Source organism: Ornithodoros turicata, chromosome 2 (genome assembly GCF_037126465.1).
Source record: "Ornithodoros turicata isolate Travis chromosome 2, ASM3712646v1, whole genome shotgun sequence".
In the NCBI taxonomy this organism is placed as follows: domain Eukaryota; kingdom Metazoa; phylum Arthropoda; class Arachnida; order Ixodida; family Argasidae; genus Ornithodoros; species Ornithodoros turicata.
The window spans coordinates 111,359,098-111,382,701 of NC_088202.1; the positions used below are offsets into that span (position 1 = coordinate 111,359,098).

At 46.6% G+C, this 23,604-nt stretch overlaps 1 protein-coding gene across 1 annotated transcript in view; it reads right to left on the bottom strand.

Moving 5' to 3' along the window:
• LOC135385958 (zinc finger protein 235-like) overlaps positions 1-23,604 on the bottom strand; it is a 69,929-nt gene that overhangs the window by 29,074 nt on the left and 17,251 nt on the right. The window contains exons 2-5 of the mRNA XM_064615612.1: positions 10,777-11,080; positions 3,748-3,902; positions 3,525-3,657; positions 2,356-2,525 (exon numbers count right to left, since the gene is read on the bottom strand). Coding sequence (XP_064471682.1) covers positions 2,356-2,525; positions 3,525-3,657; positions 3,748-3,902; positions 10,777-11,080 — 762 coding nt within the window. The remainder of the gene's footprint in view (positions 1-2,355; positions 2,526-3,524; positions 3,658-3,747; positions 3,903-10,776; positions 11,081-23,604) is intronic.

Here is a 23,604-nt window from a genome sequence, read left to right on the forward strand (position 1 = left end):
AGCAGTAGCGTGCGATCAAAAGAGAAAATCAGAAAACAAAGAGAAAGTGCAGCGCACACACGCGGATTGCAACATAGGTTTTGCCGCCAGTAGCAGATATGTTACGAAATATTTCCCGCTTTCCTAACACATGCACTGTGTTGCTACGCACATTTTTATTCTATTAGAACCAGTTTTCTCACTCTAGATGACAAGCTTTGGCAACTGTAAACGGGCTTACTAAATGAGGACACTGCCGAATTTGTCTCGGGAATCTCGCTAATTATCAGCTATCACGCATGATGCAACCTGTCCCGTCGGTATGTTTACTTCAAAGGTTGGTTGGCGTTAGGTGTTTTTCGAAATAGCATTTCTTCCCACATTAAGAATATATCTGGCACCTTCAGTGTGCTGGCATAATCCCCAGCCAGCGGCGTTTATTTCTCCCTTTCCTGAACGAATGACCGAGGGGGAAAGTCATCTTCAGACGCTATAATGACGATATACATGCATCATAACCCGAGAGATGTCACTGGATTGGCTGTGCTGCGTCTCAATTCGACAACACGATATATAGTTTTGTGTAGTGTATTAATAACAGTGGCCAGAGTGTTGCTGAATGTTGGAGACATTCCCGATGAAGGAATACCGCGTAATAGACGCATAACCGCCACGCCTTGTCTGATATATCATTAGGGCACGCTGTCCTCGCCTTGCGAAACACGAGGAAGCGTTTCATAACACACCGCAACGGAACATCAGCAGCAATGCTGTACAAACAGCACTCCAGCAGCAGCTGAAATATGCACACTCTACTCCTGAACGAAGGCCGAGGACGCGTAAAACGTAAGCAAGCGTCGAACGATATGGTAACACCTGTTGCGCTCCAATCGTCTCGTGAGAGACTTTCGAGTCTGGAGGGGAAGAGCTTTGCGTGTTCCCTTGGCGCGGCAGATGGCTGGCGGTGCCGCAGGGAATCACCGATGCTGTATAACTCTGTTTTTATGGTCTCGAAGAGATCCCAAGCTCGAGCACACGAAAGGTTGGCGTGCGCGGTTGGAGTATGGAGCTCTATCTTGGCGATCGTCTTGACTTCACAACGAGAGTTATTGCCCTACAAGATTTATGTGCGTTTCGATCTGCAATGATGCGCCGTCTGCGGCAGTAAAGTCGCAGTTTACGGCGGCCGAACGTTTTGCGTGTGTGATTGTTGCCGTGAGTATGACTGTGGGTGTAACCGCGCTTGACACGGAAAAGAAGGCGCGTGGGAAGACAGAGGCGACGAAAGTGAAGGCTGTGCTTCTCGAACAAGACAGTTAATGCGTGCAAACATTCCTCTTGGCACGTGGCGGTTGCTCATTGTCGGAAAGAAGGTGCGCTTATATCGAGGATCCTTCCTGTGCAGCGGAAGCGGGTGGGCCGAGGATACTTAAGGGAGTGTGGCTGTTGTACGAGCACTATATGCTTTCTTTGTCAGGGTCATGAGGGTGTGGGCTGCTTAGGGCTGGCTGAAACGCCTGTAAATCTCCACACAAATCATCAGAACGATTCAGGCGGAGGGAGTTATGGCTTCGGCGTGTCTGTGGCGTAGCATCATCTGATCAGATTGCTGAATTTCACGAGACGTCCTGCTCGCATTCGATGTATTGCGAGTCCAAGTGTTTTTTCTTGCGCGCAGGATTTTCTCTCAATGGTGCGAAAAATATATGGAAACAGATCATGGAGGGGAAGTAAATCAATAGGACATTCCATCCTCAAGCAAGGTTCTCTTTGTTTGACGTCCGTCATCCCAGAAGGACCTGTTTCACGCCTACTGCTTATTTAGTAATGGTTGTTTGTGAATGAGGATAACTTTGCGCGCTTCATTTTTTGAGTGCGACTTTCATTGCTGGCGACGGTTCGTCCTGAACTTTGCAGGGCTTTCCCAGACCATAGGAATGTCCATGGTCGCACAGATGCATCCTGAATGGCTTAATGCATAGAAGGCTGATACTGCACAACTTCCTGACGCAAACCTTTCCACGTCTCGTACATACCTGCCGTTGCAGTTGTGATGCTCAAGTATGCTTCGACACCAACCACAAATTTCCAATGCAGTAGAACAATTTGACCTTCCCGGTTTAACTAATACTTCAACCGTTTTCACTAACTGTTCGATTTATATATATATATATTATAAGACTATGACAGCAAAACCCTGTTATGTTATCAACATCACATATGTTATCGGACTCTGAAGCCCCGAAACCCTCCTAGAAGAGGCCTCAGTGACATGCTATGACGTGCACCATTCGCTGCTCAAATTCAATGCCGGAACAGCCGCACGTTTCTTGTGTCTAATGACCGGTGTGTCCGGGTTAATAGAGATCCACTTGCCTTAGAGTGCGTCATGCGATGATAGTAGAGATTTGAAGAGGCTGTGAAGCGTTTTCCGCACACGTGGCACTGGTGAGGCTTCTCGCCAGAATGAATCCTCCGGTGAGTGTTTAGCGAGCTGGAGGTGCTGAAGCCCTTGCCACAAACGTCACACACGTGTGGTTTTTCTCCTGCAGCGAGCCAAGAAATAAAAAAAAAACGGGAGAAAAAGAAAGAACGCTTAGTGGCATGCGTTGGGGAAGCACATACTCTGATGACATCTGATTTATTGTATACCTAAGACCCTGACGTAGTGGGCACAATGACACGGCTGTCAGGTGTCTTTTGTCGTGCGCGCGCACCTTTTGGATCGGACCTGTCGTCACACCTAGCATTGGCATATTTGTCAGCCTCTTTCCCTTCACGCCTTTTGTTCCAAGTTCGGATATACACCAACTTGCTCATTACAAATTGGCAGTGAATATACTGCTATCTCATATCGTATCAGGCAACCTATAGGTTTCATACACTTATTGGGCCATGTGTCACGATATTGAAGAGGGAAAAAGAGAAATACAGCTGTACGGCGCGCTCGGTCCTGCGTGGTCGCGGTCGGGACGCTCGCCCTGGTGAACTTTTGCGGTGCGCTCCTCCCCTTGTTATTTTACCAACCACCAACCCAACCCCCAGAAATACAGCTGAACATTTATCGCCTAGGATAAGTCGCGAAAACCTGGCGCATGTGGACTCCCGGCCATTTTAAATGGTAATGCGAAGAAAAAGAAAGATATAAATCTCCGAGGTGCCGCAAAAGTCCACGATGCTGCCATATTGCCGTCCCACTTTGTCGGTGTCGCACACGTTCGTGCGGGGCACGACCAGTTTTGCGCGGTTGATCCATTTATTTCTCATTAGTCCTCGTACAGGAAACATACTCGAAGGCGAGTCCCTTCTATGGCTGCGGAGGATACATCATTACCTTCTGGTTTTCCCCGTTATTTTGCATAGTTCGTAGATGTCGCGATATTTCTGCAATGCCCAGCAGCAAAACGTGTGTGATTGACTGATCTCTCCTCTAGCACCGTTTCTGGGTTCATCGTTTTGAGCTATCGTACTCGCGAGTTCGAGGATCACATATGTTTCCCTGACTCGTGTAGCGTATCCCAGGGCAGCTTGATACGAGGACATACCTGTATGTGTTCGCATGTGTCGCCGGAGTAACGAGGGTCTGTCGAATGCCTTGCCACAGACCTCGCACGGAAGTAATGTTCGTTCCCGGCCCTTCTTTACGATGACGTGGCGGGGTTGCTCTACAGGAATCACCTGCAATCGTAAAGCAATAAAACTTGATCTGGAGCTACGCACTCGAGGCTTTCCGACCAAACTTTCATTTTCTAAGAAAACCGAACTTACATCTTCCGTGGCTGTCGTCCCTTCGCTTGACACGGACCTTCTCTCCTCTGGTTCAGATGGTGGCGTCATAAGCACCCGTGGAACTTGCGTTAACGTTGGGGAGGACGGGGAAGCAGGGGAAGCTAGCAATGACTGCGACAGATCCAGTGGAGTATCTAAATAGGAGACAAAAATAGAATAATTGTTACTGAGCCTGCAACTGGCATGAGACACCATTCAGTGTTGCATGCTCAGTATCTACGTGTCCTGCAATCCATTGTCTAAGGCATAGAAGTACTGACAGCATCAGAACTGACTACTCCTGTTTGAGTGTCAACATGTCGAATGTGGTCATGTTAAGTGGTGTACTTCATCCACTCGATTCTCGTATTACATGGCAGTGTTTGGAGTGGCTGCAATGACAAATTGTTATGTTTTACAATTTGTAACTCGAAGACACTAAAATCAGGGTTTGCCATACAGCGTCAGCTCCGTTTTTCGTGGAAACATTTTTTTTATCTCTACCTCTTTCTGTCGCGTCTCTGTCTCAAATCATGCTGTGAGGGTCACATCATCACAATCGGTCGCTGTTGCCAAAAGGATAGAGCCAAGTAAAGCTATCACTCTCGCAAATTCATACTTACACGCCCTTCATATATCTATGTGCTGCGGCTGGACGTGTTTCACAAGCATCGCGACAGTCAGCCGGCAGCATGTTTCAGACGGTGTGCACTCTAATTCGAAATTCGTCAGCTAAATGCTTCCAACGCATGTGTATCCTGCAACGGACGAACGATGTAATAGCCATGATAAGAAGATACACACTACGCAACCTTTCATTACCTCCCGCTCCCACATTCGCGCACACACACCCTACGTCTCAGGTTCTCTTCATACAGCTTGTCTCTAACTTCCTGAAAAGATATATTCCCTCCTCCAGGTTCACTCGCTTTGCTGGGACATGAGCTAAGATGGACGTTTCCTCTTTGTGAAAACTGCAAACTCGGACGCGATAATCGACTTCTTATTTACTTTGACGTTCAAGGCCAAGATCCAATCTGAAGTCTCCTTGGAGCGGGACCAAAACACTATAGCCACCGTGCGTGCACTCAACCTCCGCTCTCCGCGTAATTCGCGTGATTCGGTTTTGGTGTACTGCATTCCTCTCTGTTATCCAGCAGGAGACCCACGGAGCACGACCGCGTTGTCACTTCCTCAAGAAAGTGTGTAGACAAAAGCGTGTTCCAATATCCGCCATTCTTTTTCATCCGGTTTCTACCTATCATCATTTCAGCCGCAATTTCTTCCTTTCATTATCGGGATCACTCATATTTGTCCTTTAAATTGACGCTCGTGTCAAGAACTTGGATACGTAATTAGAGTAGTGCTGCGGGATTGCCCCAACAATACAGAAGAATGGATGTACAGTTAGGAAGCTGACTCACAGAATCGTGTGGCAGTGCGAGAGTGTACCTATTATTCTTCTCTTTTCATGGCGAATATGCATGGTAACAAGGAAAATTACGTGTCACGTCAGTGTAGGGCTATGTATGAATAAATGAGAGAGTGAATAGAGTCATCGAATGAGTTTAACCTTGAGAAGGGAACTTGTACTATATATGACGATGAAAGCAATTCGAAGTTTCACGGAGTGCTTGTTAAATAGATGGACAATATATACATGGGAAGCTTTGCAAAAGAGCGAATATTATGATACACCCAAGGTCTATACCTAAACGATGAAAGATAGATTTTCTAATACTCAGCAGCTTTATAGATTGCCCATCGGCTCTTCGATTGTTGTGTGCGGCTTCGAAATTTGTCCTTGAGGTATCTTGATTTTCACTGAGATTGCCCTCTCGTATAATCATTGTTAGTGCTCAGTGTATCCAGTATCCACTTGGTATGTGATGACCGTGACGTGACCCCTACCGTCATCTCCTCATTATGTCATCTCCCAGCACAGTCCTGACGTTGGTTACAATTGTGCATGTGCATGATGGTGCATGATTCCCAAGAAATCTAAGACAGTAGGAAGAATAACTGTAGCATGAAAAATGTTGATGTCTCCACATTTGAAAGCAGTTGTGTAGACGCATGTGTAATAAAGCCACGCAGACATTGCCACACAACCTTGTGTGTAAAATTCGAATGACATGTGCAAAAGAGACGATAAACGTCTTTGGACGTCAGTGTGATGGCGGACAAGGTTTTAGAGGCTCACGCAGCGCAATGTTAATTACTTTACCACGTGATATTTCCACTGTGGGAATGACGCCTACATGCATACACAGTATAGCCGTATGGTCTTTGTTCGCAAGACGACAGTAGCCGAAAGCATAGGAAAGGGAGAACTGCTCTATTTTACGTGGTTTCGATTTTTCTGATCTTCCTTTAGTTTCGTAACATCCGATTGGCCCGGTGACAATTATTGGCCTGGCACAGAACCTGACTAATCCTGGTGCAGGTGATTTATCACTGAAATGGCGACGTCAACATAATATATTTCTCTCCGCGTTATGACCGGCCTTGGTGGCTCAGTTCGTAGCGTGTTCGCCTATTGATACCGAGGTTGTGGGTTCGAACCCGGCCGAGGACGCCAGCAACTTGGTGGCAGGGTACAAGTTGCTTTGACACGCCGTCATCCGCGAGGGACATTAAATACGAGGTGCCGTATGTTGAGGTTTACGTTAAAGAACCAGAAATTAATTTAAAAATTAATTAATTAAATGACAAAATTAATCCACAGAACGACCACAGTGTGGTGTCGCTCATTATCACAGTTGTCTCGCGACGTAAAGCCACGAATTATGTAATCTCTGCGTTATAAGGAGCACTGATTAAAATATGGCTCTCATTATGCACGACTCTGTTTTCACTACGCATTTGCATTTAGTCGTTTCCAGTTGCAGGTTTATGAATTTGTAAGTTGTAAACAGAGTGTATTTCGATGACCATCACTTCCTTCCAAAGCAAGAAGAAAGCGTACTTTTCCCAACGTGTACTTTTATCGCATCGAAAGTACCGTGCCTGGAATGCATAATTTCACTCGCCTTCGTAAGAATTTAGCAAACCGCTGATAGCGCCCCCTCTGTATTGCCGAATTTAATGCGACCGGCTACAGCACGATCACTTTTTTTATTTTCGTCAATTGTATTTGATTCAGTTCTACACTGCGAGCTTAGATTCTGGTGGCGCCACTACCAGTTCGCTGGGAAAGCTCTCTGTTGAAATTTCAGCACAATGCAATAGAAAAGTGTTCAAAAAAATTTGGAGACCAACTGGAGACCAACTTTGGAGTCCCTCACTTTATAGTATACGCTTGCATATTTTCATTAGCATTCTTGCAACTTTTCTTGTCCAATGACACAAATGCATAGAATCGTAAGTCTTTGCCTCAAAGTAACGTATTCGATATCAAAATATCAATTGTGGCACGCCTTGAAGGCATTGTGGCACTGTGATAACTGTGGTCCATCACGCCCGCGTTGTACTGGACGCTAGTGTTTTGAGAGAAAAATAATTATTGTTTTTACTGGTAGTGGCTCGCGAGACTTGAACACAGTTCGGCGTCGACCTCTGACATCAGAACCTCCGCCACATCTATTGGTTCTCGAAGTCATGCGATCTCTCCCGCGGCCCCTCACTGATGCAGCTTTTCGCCGTGATGTCACCGCCGGATGGGTTTCAGTATTTCACGGGAGCTGATTTTCTCCACGTCTAATACCGCTTTTGCTGTAAAACTTGGAGTGCAGGTTCACCTCGATGCACATAACCGTGTTTTCCATTTGTCCTGCTCAACTTATTGCGGCAAATTGTCGCAAAACTCTGTAAGTTTCTAACTTTAATTTCATGGCGAAATGTTTTCAGTGAGTAGAACCGTGACACAACACCATGACCATATCGGTACCTTATTTGTACAACAACAGACCCGCTTTCGAACCCCATTTATGCGTCTCCTTCCTGTGCACGTCTCAATTTTCATAACGCTCACCCTATCGCTTACCGTGTTTACATAAAAAAGAACCACCGTCGTGTCATAATGCTCAAGTTACACCTGTTTACTCTGTTCCTATCGACTAACGAAGCAACCGCAATCTGTCCGCCCAGGCTGTAAACGACATTTCTGCGCAGCTGGCAAGCGACAGTCACCCAAAGCTATTGTGAAAGCCGACCAGAGACACCAGCGCGACACAAATTAGCGATTGTTTTCCCAGTGACCCGCCAAGAGGGTGATAGATAGGGCTGATGTTTCCGCGGACAGGGTTTGAATTTCGATACGAGTCTCACGGAGCGCTTAGTCACGCTTTCTGCGTCGCTGGTGGAGCACGGGACAGGTCACGAGCGTTTTCGCGAGGGGACAGAACGACTCTATCGCGAAAGGGGATGCAGCATCTGATTCTGGGAACGCGATGACTGCCCAAGCACGCTTCGTGCGATCGGTATCGCGGTATGGGACGAGTAAAATCGCGAGACATCATACTTCGTGCTTCTAATGAGCGAAAGAGCAGTGCTTCTAATGCAGCAGCTTCTAATGCAGCGCTGTTAATTTGCGCGGAGAGATTTAAAATGAGGTGATGGCATTCGCTGGAAAGCAAGGAGCGTATGGAACGGTTGCACAACTGCGCTAGATCTCGTAAGGGCATCAAAATAGTTGTCGTTTTGCGTGGGGGAGAGGGTCTACTTTCTGTGCTTTGACACTGCCAGAAGGACACGAAGTTCACGTATCGATGCTGAGTTCAGCTGACAATAAAACAAAAAAAATGGAGAAATAGGCACTCATCATGTATCGATGCATCTACTTATGCATTGATTATTGACTTCACGTTAGCAATCTTGCGTTCTGTGTATGAGGGCGCCATTGCATTAGGTCATAATTACCCCTTCTGATAAAGGACACGCGTAAATATGATGTTCAACGGGTAGAGGGTGAATGTCTCATGGAAGTCAAGTTTCAACGTTTACACGCTTTGATCCTTGAAGAGGTTGGTGCATGGTGTTGCCTCGCCATCTGCCTCTGCCTGCCGGTATGAGAGCGTAATTGAAAAAAATAAATAAATAAAAATACTACATTGAGGGTAGTGATTTTCTTTTATTTTATTTTTTACTGTTGTGGCACCCTTGTCAGTCGTGTACAAACCTTGTTAGCCGAACTCGGAGTGAACGTAATTTCGAATAATTCTACCACGGCAGTACAAAATATACGAACACTGCTGTGCTGTCTACATCGAGCAATGCGATTGTGTTGCATTGACAAGCATCACAACCGCAAATCATACATCTTTCCCTAAGAGTGCAAAGCATATCAGCACCCGTTGCATCAATCTCTCTAGTTGTTTTGACAGAGGAGGCCAATAGAACAGAGTGAAGAGTCACGACGCCCAACAGTTTGAAGGCGCTCTGCGAAGGAATCTGCAATCACCCAACATGTCTTATACCCTACACTCAGGGTGCCGATTGCGGACATGGTAGGGTGTTGCGCTATAACAATTCCGCATTACTGCGTCGCAACATAGCTTTCTAGAATGCCACACTGAAAATCGAACAGCCACACTCACAACTCGAAAATCGTGCTGCAGGTACCCGCAATGCTGCTGCTGCTGCTGTTGTGTGAGCCAAATATTTAAAGTGTGTAGTAGATCTGCTTGAAACAACAACGACATCATCGAGGACAACAATAAATGATGACGATGGCATAAGGTGTTGCTGGGGGAGCAGTTCCTTTACCTATTACATCAGCAGTTTTCTGAGATGCCCGTGTTTCTCCTGGAATGCTCGATGATAGTACGGAGTCTGAAATCCGTGTTCCTGTGCACTGTAAACTTTTTCACAGCTTTAAAGGTGTGCGCTATGAACATTCAACCTGGTTGCGTAACATTGCATCTCCAGGATGATATTTTACAAAATTCGGAAAGCATTACTAAAGATCAAGCGTCAGTGCAAATCTTGCTTTCATTATGTCTTGGATATCGTAGGTACGAGCTAATGCATATATGCATCGCTATCGATAATCGAGCACGCGCAAGTGTCTATAATACTGTTGAACAATATTGAGATGTTGTAAGACTGAATTTTTGGAGGACAGACAACACTCGAGTAAAGAAAATTTGTGCGAAACCGTGCTCCGTTATGATGTTACCAAAATTACACCTAAAAAGGCGTGCGCCATGCACGTTGTTACACCTTTAAAGGTGTGAAAAGATTTAGAGTGTGTGTTATTTTAAGCGCTACTAAAATAACATCGACTGCGAGCGTGTGGGTATAGCGTGTTGTTGCGATAGATCGGCGTAATATGAGTTATACAGGTGACGACCTTAAGGCCAACCTCCATGGAGCGAATGTACAGCGAAACGGCTGCGAACATCGCTCAGCGCCGGACGCCGTGCGCGCAGCGTCAAAAATGAGAGGGTCCGCCGGCGATCTGCCCATGCCAGATATTTTCGCCCAACGTCCGCGATTCCGCAAGCATCAACTGCGAGGCCGGCCAATCAATGCGCTCTTCCGCTACGAATCTGCGTCAGCTGCGCTGCCTTGTCGTCTGCGCGCGGTCGTCCGCTCTCCTGAGTCGCCTTCGTCTTCTTCTTGCTATGGGGTGCTGTCGTCTGCTCGTCTACTACACCACTAGAACGCCATGCATTCTCTCCCAAGAAACATGTTTCCCTCTCGCAGTATTGAATATGCCTTTCGGTACATTACTGAACACACTTTTTTAGACACTTGTTGGATTTAGTTGCAAAATTTGTGACATTAAGTGCATTTTCTCGATCAACTGATTCCACTAAGCTTTCACCTTGGACTCTGGCAACAGTGACATCAGAGCATAACTTTCCGACGATGCCCGATGGGTTTTTCGTCCCAAGGAGCTGGTACCGGCAAACAACTGGCGGCGGAACACACGTGGCAGTCTGACGCGCGAACTTCGTCGTAAAAAATTCGCTCCATGGAGGTTGGCCTTTACGTTTTACGTTTCAGATAGTCAGTTTTGAGGTTAAGGCGCTCAAAGGCGATTGTATTGCTGCGCCAGAAAATGAAACAGTGAGTCTCGCTTACCTTCTAGGATCATTCCCATGGCAGTTCTATACTGAGCAAGCGAGAGATCTCTCGCCACAACAAGCGTCAAAGGCACGCGGTCGACGTCCTCCTCGGGGTCTTCGTAAAAGACGACGAGCTCGGTGTTTGAAGCAACAGTTCGAATAGTCTCGTACACAGGTTCTCCTTTCACCAGAGATCCCAGCAGGTTGACGTCAGCACAAAATTCCGGAGAATGTCGCACAAAACGCACCCAGTTACAATGCCTCACCGACTTTGATTTCACTTGTCGAATTTCGTCGTAACATCCGAAGCGGTGTCGAATCTGGAAAGATAAACAAGATGGTTTTAGAAAGCGAAAATATTCTCATGTTTAAAACATTTGAATTAAACTACGAGGGGTGTTCTAGTCAAACCGGGACTTTCTGTCTCCTGAGTGTACAAATGGCTCGCGCTACTTCTTTTTCGTCATTTTCACACGCGACAGGCCTCCGCGTTCACCACGTGGTGGTCCAAAGTTTGTGCAAAACAGAATACACGTGCTGGACAAGATGGCCGACAACGAGGTGAACGCGCACATCAAACAGCGAATTGTCATGAAGTTTCTCGTGAATGAAGGCGTCAGTCAGAATGAAGGCGAAAGTCATGTGAAATGCACAGAAGACTTCAGGCTCAGTATGGCCACGATACACTTAGCCGCAGCAAAGCGTTTGAGTGGTGCAAACGGTTCCGAGATGGCCGTATATCAGTGCAGGACGATCCCGGCCGGGGCGGCTCAGAGCCCAGTGTCAGAGTTCCTGAGAACATCCAACTTGTGGAGCGCCTGATCCTCAAGGACCGACGGATAACATGTCTCGAACTGGCTCGAAAGACGGATCTTTCTGTGGGAACGTTGAACACTATAATCCACGAACACCTCCAGTTTTGGAAAGTCAGTGCCCATTGGGTCCCGAGGCCGCTCTCCGTGTTTGACCGCCAGAGAAGACTGGAAATCTCCCAAGAGCTAAGGTACCGTTTCGACACTGAAGAACAGCCGTTCCTTGATCGGATCATCACGTGCGATGAAACGTGGGTGCGCCATTTCACTGCTGAGTCTAAGCGCGCATCAAAACAGTGGAAGCATCCGTGCTCGCCAGCTCCCAAGAAGTTCTGAAGCACCCCGTCTGCGGGTAAGGTCATGGCCACGGTTTTCTGGGACAAGGCTGGCGTGGTTCTGTTCATGTTGATTTTCTGCCCAGTGGTACCACAATCAATAGTGCATATTCCTGCCCGGTTCTCAGGGATGTGCATAAAGCGCTGAAGCAAAAGCGGCCGGGGCTCATCACCAAAGGAGTCCTCCTCCTACAGGACAATGCACGCTCGCATACCGCGCATCTCACGACACGCACCTTACAGGAACTTGGCTGGGGGTTGCTGCCACATCCCCCTTACAGTCAGGACCTCGACCCCAGCGATTTCCACCTCTTCGGGCCACTGAAGGCGTTCCTTGGGGGACGCCACTTCAGCTGCAACGACGAGGTCAAGAATGCGGTCCGATCATGGCTGCTACGCGCAGATAAGGATTTCTGCGCTGTTGGTATCCAAGCCCTCGTGAAACGCTGGGACAAGCGCATTTGTGCAGCTGGAGATTACGTTGAAAAATAAAACTAATTTCCCGCCTGTAAGTTCATTTTACTTTTGCGAAAAATGCAAAGTCCCGGTTTGACCTGAACACCCCTCGTAAATGAAGTTGAGAGTCTTCTCAATCTAAATTCGGTTCTTACCGACAACAACGGTAGAAACAAAAATCTACAGATTAAATAGTGGAAGACATTCAAAGCTAATTATCGCATCCTCCAGTACAGTGTTGTACCCGCTACCGAAGTTAAGAAACGGAGTATCGCTACCCGATTAAACAGTACACGCAATGCTGGCGTCGCTACAAATTTGAGACAGTAACGACGATGCCACTGCCGCTACCAAATAAAAGTTAACGAAAATAATGTTCCACTACTTTACCGCTACTGTGTTCTCGTCGTCCAGCCACACCGTAGCTCAGTGTATCTAACGAAGATGTGCTATTTGAATTCCATCAATTAGTCAACAGACCACCACTTGCGGTAGATAGTTTTAGTACATCAGACAGTGTTCGCAATAACAGTTCCGAAAACTTGACAAGCCAATCACCCTGCTTCGTTGAAGCGGGTGACATCACATTATTGAGCTTGGATAGAGTTCTTCCGATGTACTAAAACTCGCTATGCATCTACGTCATCTTGTGCAAAGCAATAATTTTCGGGGAGTGATTTTCTGCGAGAACAGTTCCCAATCTCAAAACTTTTCCGTCTGCTTACTGTCACGTACCGGATTGATTTCCGTTGTGTCTACCTCTCGTTCTGTCTCTGTGAAACATGGTGCATATTCTCCACAGTACGTGTTTGAAATCGAAGAGGATCGGACCACATGGCTGCCTCAATGACAAGAAAATAACAGAAATAGGAAGAAAAAGCTTCTGCGGTGTCCCTGCGGTATAATGTTTCCTTTTTTGAATGTTTCCATTTTTGAATGTTTCCATTTTTGATGTGCAACATTGCTATGTGCAACATTGTGGTGTAGAGCTAGCATCCCTGACCAGTAATCGGAGGGTCCAGGTTCAACCCCTGGCGCTGGCACTCATTGGCTTTTTCGTCAATTACGTGTTGGCTTTGTCCATGGGCTCTTGGAGGACCTATATGTTGTGTTTGTCCCTATCGATGGCGGTCGCCTCGGCCCGTTTGCCTATATGTTCTCATCAGCCTTCTGCCTTGTGTATATAAATATGTCAGTGAGAGAGAAAACATGTTAGAGTAAGTCGAAAGGAGTGTACGACATATCCGTCCCGATTACTTAACGCTTCCCAGTTCACAGGGAGGTCATGCCAACGTGGTGTAAATGTAGCATCTCCGAGCGATAATCATGAGGGTCCAAGTTCAACCCCTGGCGCTGGCACTGATTGGATTTTTTTCGTGAATTACTCGTTGAACATTGCTCTAGTACGATAGCGAAGGCCGAGGCGAGTAGAGCATTAGAGAGAAATTGTTAACACGACGATTAAATTCAGCAAAAACCTCCCTTATGTTAACATGACCCAGGACACATGACAATGTTGCAATGTTTTGTTTTGGTTTTTTCCGTCATCGGGTATTGATCCTTTACAGAACGCACACTGAGCACTTCAAACACACAAAGGAAGTGCAAGCACACACAAAAATCTTGCAAAAACATTGAGCATAGTCTGCGTCCCAGAACGCAAAAAAAGTATAAAAAAAAGTCAGTACTGTTGCTCATGCCTCGGAAACAATGGACAACGTGCTACCATATCGATACAGATTTCTGTTGTTTGTTTCTGAAGGGATACATGGCTCTCGTTTCATCTCTCTAGTGTCGTCGACCTATCGACCCTGCAATCGTCTGAGAGACGTCGAAGCGGACGACTTTTCGCAGACAGACACTTTCACGTATCACTCTTCAAGGACGTGCCAGGGGCAGACGAACCTTCGACATGAAATCCATTAAACCTGCTTTCGTGCACTATCATCTTTGCAGCGAATACAATAAAGTCGTGCACGCAGACATGGCACACAGAGCCACGTACATCACGGGGATTCGGAGTCTTCGAGATAGCGAGGACACAATTTATGTGCCACGGCTTTTACAATCGGCAATAAGGGAGTCGTAAAAAACAGCTAGAAATCTGCTACCGACCCCTTCTCATCGTGACGGGGGAAGGGGGAAATGCAGCTACCAAGCTGAAGATGGTGAATGATCATGGCAGATCTCCATATTGACTACCCTTTGGGGAGCTACTGTATAAGACGCTAAGTGTACAGTCACGCTCTGGACGAATGCCCTCTGCGTATAGTCTGCCGTGTGTTCGATATTAAGTGGCTGAAAAGCACCAGCGGACGGGAGAATCATTTACGATCCCGACGGCTGCACACCGCGTGCGTTGCAGGCTGCAGCTATTACTACGAAAAGCGAAATCCGTGTTTCACTTCAGGCAGATTGGTATGTCACGAATCGATGAACGAAATGTCGTGACACTGACACCTGTTTCGAGGAAGTGGATCCCGCAGGCGGACATCTCTCCGCGTTAGGTATTAATGGATGCGCTTGACGGTCTTATGTTCCTCATGAAGGATGTGAACCATGTCCTGAGGAAACTTTTGCACAAATTCCGGTATCGTTGTCTTAGCTACAAGTGATGAGGCGACTATGTTTCCGAGAACGCTCTGGACATCGTGCAGTATATGACACGTATGTTTATACCCCAATCACTTGTTGGTGCCATGTGCACAAAGCCCAATGGGTTGGCCCTGCTTGGTCCTTTGAGCACGTTGAGGTCACATCTGCGCTGCTACGACTCCTTCGGGAAAGTAGACTATCGGGCACTCTCTGATACCTCCCTGGTGACTGCGTGCACAGCGGCTAATGAAGGAGGATTTTCTGTATTTCTCTATAGTTTGCTGTGCCTCTGTTTGTCTTCTGCTTCTTGTGTTTAAACAAAACACAAGAAGCAGAAGACATACTAAGAAGACATACTAACACATAGAAGACAGAAGTTGGCCATACTAGAGGATTGCTATTCCCAAAAACAAAGACAAACAGTCTTTGTTTGTGGGAATAGCAATCCTCTAGTATGGCCAACTTTTCGAGATTCTTTTCATACCCCCCCACCCCCACCCCCCACCCCGGTTTGTAATAAATACAAGAGAGCCAACAGTCTCGGGGTGGCAAATCATCTCAGTGGAAGCTACGACGTATATTTTCGTTCTAGAGCTTTCGCTTGACGTACGGTGCCAGACATCTGTGTTGTAATATATACGTAGCGCCAGGCTCAGTCGCCGCCACGAAACCCCACGGATGGCACCGGTGATACATCGTTCATCTTGATAAAGGAATAGAACGGGGCCACGGGTCCATGCAGTCACAGGCAATGGCATCAGACCCTCGGGACATACTACCTACGCTGAGAAAGGTGTCAGGGAAAGAGATACCACCTCTTCTGCAGACGTATTAATTCTGCAGCCTACGCAGTCATCAATCATGCAAATTACGCAGCGGACTCGAGTGGTAACGAAAATTACGTTGTATTGTCAAAACGATCATTTCGTATGTTCACCCATGTAAGGACGCCTCTGTAAATCATCGACATTGCGTAAAACTCTAAGTTGCGCGAAGAACCCCATTATCTTGTTGCGTGCCACGTTGTAAACCAGGATCCCCTCGCCATACCGTGGTTTTAGGGCCCTCGGTTGGCGCCTGCGCTCCTCCGGGATGTTTGCTTAGGAGCTTGTAGACGAACTAGAACTTTATGGTTCAGACTTTCCCCGTGTCTTCACGTAACTGCTTAACAATGGTTGTCGCTTGCGCCTTTTACAGACGGATTAGTGATAACGGGATTGCTGAATTCCGGGCTGAGCTTACGAGCTTCAACAGTAGGAGCTACAAAATTGCAAACATGGGGCTGCTCGCGTATTCCAGCACTGTGTGGTGAGGCCACCATAAAAGAAGAGGTCATCACCCCTTGACGTTCCGCTGCGCGTGAACTTCCCTAATCATCTGTATGTGACGTCTATGGCAGAGATTCGCAGTTATCTCGTGCTTCTTTCCCTTTCTTTTTTTGTGGTGCAACGTGTGATATTCAGGTTGCTCACAGAAAATCCGGTATGTGCCTGTATGACCTAGACTTCCCACATTTCCGCTCGGCTGTGCCGCAGACTATACAGCACATCGGTACGGTCTTGTGGTGAGCCAAGTCATGTGTGGCATTGCATGAGACAGCCATAAGTGAAGTACCACCAAGTAACTATGTAGTGACGTTCCCTTGTCAGTAAACTATACAATGCATAGCCCAATATGGCCCAGCGCTAGCGGACTTCCCACTCCGGAGTTGGAATGATTCCGGAATCATTCCAGCTTTATCAGAACCTGTAATGGAATGGCGGTAACCTTCTTAGGGATGGAATGGGAATGAAATGGCTTGGTTGTCCCTATGGTAGTTTCGGTTTCAATCCAATGGGTTTTGCCCTTGCGCCCCTTGAACCTACGCAACGCGTATCGCACCCTGCCCACAATGGAGAAGGAAATACTATTGTGGTATGTTTGCTGTGTCGTTCAGCACCTCAAACATAAGTAAGTGGTGTAAGTATAAGTAAGTAAACCAAAGTAACTGGTGCAAGTCATGTGGAGCTGCGGGCCTCACACTAGTGAAGCCAAAATCTCCAGTATATTTTTTTCTTAAAACCAAACCAAACCAATGCAGAAACGGGCAAGTGGGAAACAGGCGTGCAGTTTGTCGGGTGAGGAAGAGGCAATCAAAGAAAAATAATGGGCGCATGGAGAAACTGCCGCTGCCGAAACTGTACACGAGAAATTGACCTCTGGAAGAACACACAGAACTCATCGCCACTTCTAAGACACGGATTTCATCTGTACGCCACCCATAGCCACAGTTGCTTCGCGGCGCTAACACGAAAGTAAAACTAAGACACGGATTACGAAGAACACTGTCTCACTCAATCCAAGCATGTAAATTTCATGTTGCGAGGTCACGCAACGAATCTAGATATGCTTCACATGAGCAACTTGCGGCCGTCTCTCCCGCGTTGCGTAGTTCAGAAGTATTTTCATCTTGTTTTTGCGTTTTATTTTATTGCAGTTCGAAATCATTGATTCTTTGTTTTATTGATTATGTATAATTATTTCAGAAACCACATTTTTTCATGGAATTTACGGAATGGAATGGGGTTGGTAAACCATTCCAGGAGTGAGAATTAACTATACCTTTCGATTCCTTGGAATTCAAAGGAATGAAATTAGCAGACATTTCCATTCCTAGGAATGGCAATGGAATGGAATGGGAGCCCCCATTCCTCAACCACGGTCGCTCATGAGCCACTGAAAGTCCAATCCAAATAATGAAATCAAAGTATTGCAGTATGTGAGCGCCGTTCTCGAAGGCAATGAACACCACCACGAAGAGCTGTCTGTACATGGCGTAGATGAGCTAGGTTCTAACTAATTCGTCGGAATAACATCCAGCGACGTAAAGCACACATTTTCGCGGTACATGATTTTCTTTTCTTTTTATTCGGTTTGCTATACTAAATAAAGATAACAAAATAAAATCGACGAGTGAGCAATCTCATACATGAAAGAGGATACAGAATTATGCAATACATTCAATACAAATACGGTAATAAATTCCAAGTTTTACGTCACAGTCAGACCACAATTCATAGCCGTAATCATTCATTAGCAAGGTAGGGGTAGGGCTAGATAAAGATATATCAAGGGTAAGTAAAGCTTATCAAGTAATCTCTCACACACAATTAATCCCCATCAATATACAGGTCGCGCAGTATCGACACGTGTGGATGATTAGGATGTCGAAATGCGAGTCGGATTTCTCCCATATAGGCTCTCGAGTCCCCGAGACCAGAATCCCGACAAGGTATCGCAGTCAACGATCTCCTGGGGAAGGTTATTCCAGTCCTTCATAACTAACCGAAAGAATGAATGTTTGATGCAATTGGATTTGAATAGATACTGAATGAAAGTCTTGTTTAGCGCGTGCTTCCGCTAAGGTAAAATGTACAGTACGTAGCTGGCCGCACATTAGTCAACTTGTGAAGTACCTCTCAAAAATGTGTTTGACGATGGATTCAAGCCCTTGTAGACAGTGTAGATAAACCGGCTCTTTGAATGAGTTCAGAAGGCAAGTCACGGCGAGTGTATCGAGAATGGACGAATCGTATCGCCTTTCTTTGCAATATTTCGAGCCTATGTCTACTGGATTGGGTTTCAGGGTACCACACAACTGAAGCGTACTCGACGAATAGAGCGTACTAGCGCCTTATTGGCTACGTTGTACTATCAGCTTCTGTTAGCACCCTGCGTAGATAATTTCATCTTCTTCCATCCTTTGTGACGACCTCATCGATATGGGTGTTCCAGTTCAGATCATTTGTATTGGTTAGACTGCGCCGGGAAAACTATAGGGACAAAAAATGAGGTGTACGTTTTTTTAGTAATAGTCACTAAAATACTTTTATTTGCGTTTTTTTTTTTTCATGTGCCACCCGTGGCACCAATCTGTATCCAGGTCCAGTGACTAAACGTTTGGTGATCTCTCCTGTACCGTATTTCATGACAGATAATACAGTGATCTGCAAATAACTTCATCTACACCGGTATCTTGTCTGTTATACCACTGATGAACAAAAGAAACAATAATGGCCCTATAGCACAGACTCCTGGGGTACGCTAGACGTCACAGGAACTGTGGAAGACTCCTTCTCTTCATAGAATACGTACTGTTTTCGCTCAGTAAAATAAGACATGAGACAATGATTTAGTTTTCCATTTTTAAACATGCAGTTGACCTTAGCTGACGGAGTTTTGAGTATTTCATCCTGTCGAAGGCCTTCTCGAGGTCCGAAAATACTACATCAGTTTGCAGACGATTGTTAATTGACGAGGAAAGGTCGTGCACGAATTCAATTAGCTGCGTGACAGTAGAGGAACCAGACCTAAACCTATAGTTACTGGAATTAAAGGTTTTTTTTTTTTGTTAGGAATGGGAATTATACTTTGGCTATTTTCCAGTCACATGGAATCAGACCAATTTTAAAAGTTACGTCAGAGTATTTGGAGATAACGCGCTACCCATTTCGCGTAACGTTCTAAGAAAGCGTTATCTATGGCGTTGTGCCCTTAACTTTTTTTTTGTGCGTGTCAATTTTCAAGAGAAGGGCTACAACGCCCTGTAGCTACGTCTCGCATTATCGGTATCTAGGCATCATCATTGATAGGGGACTGACATGGTCGCGGCAGATCAACTCCCTTTCTGCTAGCGCCCGCATCTACTGTAATGTGCTCCGGCACCTCTGTGGGTCCACATGGGGACCGGCCTGTGTTGACCTCCATCGTGTGCACTGCTCCCTGTTGCTAGGCGTTATGCGCTATAGCCTGCCTGTCCTTTATGGGATCTCCAACACTCACGAGCGGGAGCTGCTCAATATTCAAGCCAGTAGCATCCGTCTCTGTTTGGGAGTGCCAAAGACAACGAAACCTTCTCTGTTTTGGCGGAGGCACGCGAGCCATCGGTGCTTATTATTCGCGATAGTGTCGCCTTAAACGCGCACGCACGTTATCTTGCCCGCCATCCAGCCCATTACCTCTGTGACATTGCGCAACGTTATCCCGCATCTGCATTCGGTCAAGCTATTTGCCGTTTACCAAGCAACATCCCCTCAACCTCCGCACGGACCTCCTTTGCGCCACCCATGTGGACACTTCACTACCCCACTGTACAAACGTCAATTCCGGGCCTTAGGAAAGAGAAGGTTGAGCCAACAGTTGTGGCCTGCCAACTGACCTTGTACCATATCTACAGTCACCACCGGCATCGAACCCAAATACACACCGATGCTTTAGTTTCTCTAGTTGGGTCGTCTGGTGCCTTCTGCATCCCAGAGGATGGAGCTGAGCACGGCTTCAAGCTCCCTCTTATGTCATCTGCTGTGGCCGAGGCATTCACACTACTGGCCGCTTTGAGACATGTCTCCTCGTGTGCGCCCAGTGCCTGGTCGATCCTCACCGACAGTAAAGTGGCTCTGGAGGCGCTGGCCTCCTACTCTGCCGCAGTCATCAGTGACACCTACACCACGATCATCGCTCTACACTCTGAACTTGTATCGCTGGAACACGAAGTGGTGTTCCAATGGATTCCGAGCCATGTCGGAATTTCATGCAATGATCGTGCTGACGCTCTTGCTCGGCAAGTCCACGACACTGAGCAACCAACTGTCTTTTCCCTTGCGCACTCTATGTGCCAGCTGAAAATCCGCCGCTTCACTGCCAACCGCACACAGATCTTTCAGCAAGAAGCTATACGAACCAATGCCTTCCTTAAATCCATTTACCCTTTAATGACATATGCTGTGCGTGGCCGCATCCCGCGGATTGAGGAATCGTTGCTTCATCGGCTGCGGCTGAATGTGGCACGAACTCCTCTCCTCCTATTTAAGATGGATCAGCACCCATCACCTGTTTGCCCAACGTGCAACGTAGAAGCCGATGTGCCACACATCCTGATTGCCTGCCAGCGGTACGAAGATCACCGATCCAGTCTCCGGCGCCGTCTTGCTCGTCTAGGCTACCGAGATCTTTCCCTCGCGGTGCTACTCGGCCCTACCCAGCACGCTGAAGTCACGTCTGCGCTGACACGATTCCTTCGAGAATCTAAACTCCTGGGCATTCTCTGATACGTCCTATGCGCAACGATTAGTGAAGGAGCTGTTTCGTCCGTATTTTTTCATACTTTTCTGTAGCCCAGTTGTTTATATCCTCTTTTGTTTGTTTGAAAGCTTTAGGGAATAGCAAACCCACATCGTGGCTAACATTTCCCTTCTCGTTTTTTTTTACTTTGCATTAAACATACTCCCCACCCCCACCCCCCCGCTGCAGCGAAAATTCTAGATAAGGGAGTTGAGGTATGTCAGTCTTAACTGTCAGAACAGGAAGCTTTCAATGGTCCCATGTGAAAACACATATGTATGTGTATGTGCACTTTTTAAAACAGGTGGCATATACTGACGATCGAGGGATGCCTTGGTGTCCACCCGTGAACGCACAGTGCTCGACAAAAGTTCACGGAACACGCTCCGGCGCATTCCTTCCTGAGAGTGGTACGTTCGCAGCGAATGGTACCGTACGGTCTTGCAAACAGGTGACTGGCTTACCGGGGTATATGTCTATAATTCCGTACGGTCCCATTCGCTGGTAGCGTGTAACTCTGAAGAAGGAATGCGCCGGAGCGTGTTGCGTTCCAACTGCCAATAAGGAATGTGCATTTTCATTTGTAGAACTTTTTTTTTCTTCTTTTTTGGGCAGTTTGGCGCTCTATACAGTTCCAAGGAACACATGAGCTTTTGGAGCAACATTTTCGGCATCATAATATTTCTGCATATTTTGTGAATATTTAGACGTTTTGCGCCGCATACGTGCATACATGTTTTGGTACATTTCTGTACATAAAGTCCCGGGTCCTGCACATAACACTTGAGCAGTGATCTGAAACAGAACAAGCGATATTCTCACGATAAGAGCTCCAAAAGCTACCTGATGTAAACGTGTACAAATCCACATAGATGTCCACAAGCGTATAGAATATGCACGCAATGAGAACGTTAAGTTGCACCCACCGTAGAACTTGGTATGTGCGCCTTTCGTGTATACTTGTCTAATGCACGACATGCGTCAATCTCAAATTCTGATGTAGAAAACCTGGCTTTATTATTACGTCTCAACAAAGCGCACGAGTTCAGCGTTTCGTGTCCTACCATCATAAGTGGGAAGCTGTCAGCTGTTCGTTCACCGAGGGCTCTTAAACGCGACAGTAATTGCCCGTTTCGAAGCACAGTTTTCGAGTCAGTCAACACCTCTTCCTGGCTATGAAATCAAAGTAAATGAGCCGTTCGTATATAGCATGCGTACCACGTATTAGAGTGTTTCATTCGTCCGAAATAAAGCTATACCGAGCCATCTGGCCTTAATGAATAGAACGGCGAATACAATGCCCCTATAATGGGTTACACAACCATCATTGTCCACATGGGCGACAGACACGTCCGCACGCACGTCATCACGTTGCCAGTAAAGCCGCAATCAAAATGTTCTTGAAGACGCGGACCTAGGCTATAAGGTCTGCTCCAGGCTGGAAGCATTCCTGTAATGACCCACGCTGGTCATTATGCGGGAAAATTCAGCAAAGCGTTAATCACTGCCGAGACAAGCAACATATATACGCGCCTTACGAAAGCCTGAAGAACCCCCCCCCCCCTCCCCTTTACACGGCCTACCTACATGTTCTCCCCGTATTTAACGTCCCCAAGTCGGCCAGAAGGATGTATATTATCGTCTCCATAATTTCGAGTCAGAAGCTCCAAGGGCAGGCGACATCGTGTCGCGATGGGACCCACATCGGTGATATCTGAGATGATGGCATAGGCACGCGCTTAAGCATGAAGCTGACGAATTATGTTGGCCTTTACGGTAACATTAGGAAGTCGCTCAAGGTGTACTTTCTTGTCGGCTGGGTGTCACGGGAAACTCTCGAGCCGTCTCGGGCAGAGCTTCTCAACGCACGTATTGCCACCCACGTCAGCAATGACAAAGAAGAGCACATGGTTCCGGTAACATGTACGGGCACTTTCCACTGTGTATAGCAGGGAACGAATCAGTAGGTTATCCGGAACCGCAAGCCCCGCAAGAACCGCAAGGGGTGGTGGTGCAAAAAATGGGGGTGCAGTTACATTGTAACAGTAGTACACAGAAAAAAAAAAAAAATTGGGGGTGTTGCCAAATATTGGGGGAGGGGGTTGAGGAGGGGGGTTTGGATAAGCCACTACAACGAGTTATTCTTGAGGTTGTGCTAAGTGAACTAACGTGAGCTTAGACATTCTGAGCTCACTATAGTAGCAATATACAGGCAGTAAAAAAGGGGTTACGTGCAAATCATCCATTCAGTTTTACGTATTTTCACTATCATAATAGTAACGTCTAGCAACTTATGGCCTTCGTCGCTCGTGCGCCAGGAAAAGCCGAACCATCATCATCATCATCATCATCATCACGAATAGCATCAGTAAAACAATAGTAGCTGACAGGTTTGAACACGTATGTTCTCATTGTGAGTGTATCGTTGAGTACATACAGGGTGACGGGAACAGGAAATAATGCGCTTGGTTAACGCATGCGTCTTTTCCTGTATCTCTGTTGCATAAACATGTCTTTTGTATACAAATACAACATTCCAAACGAGCT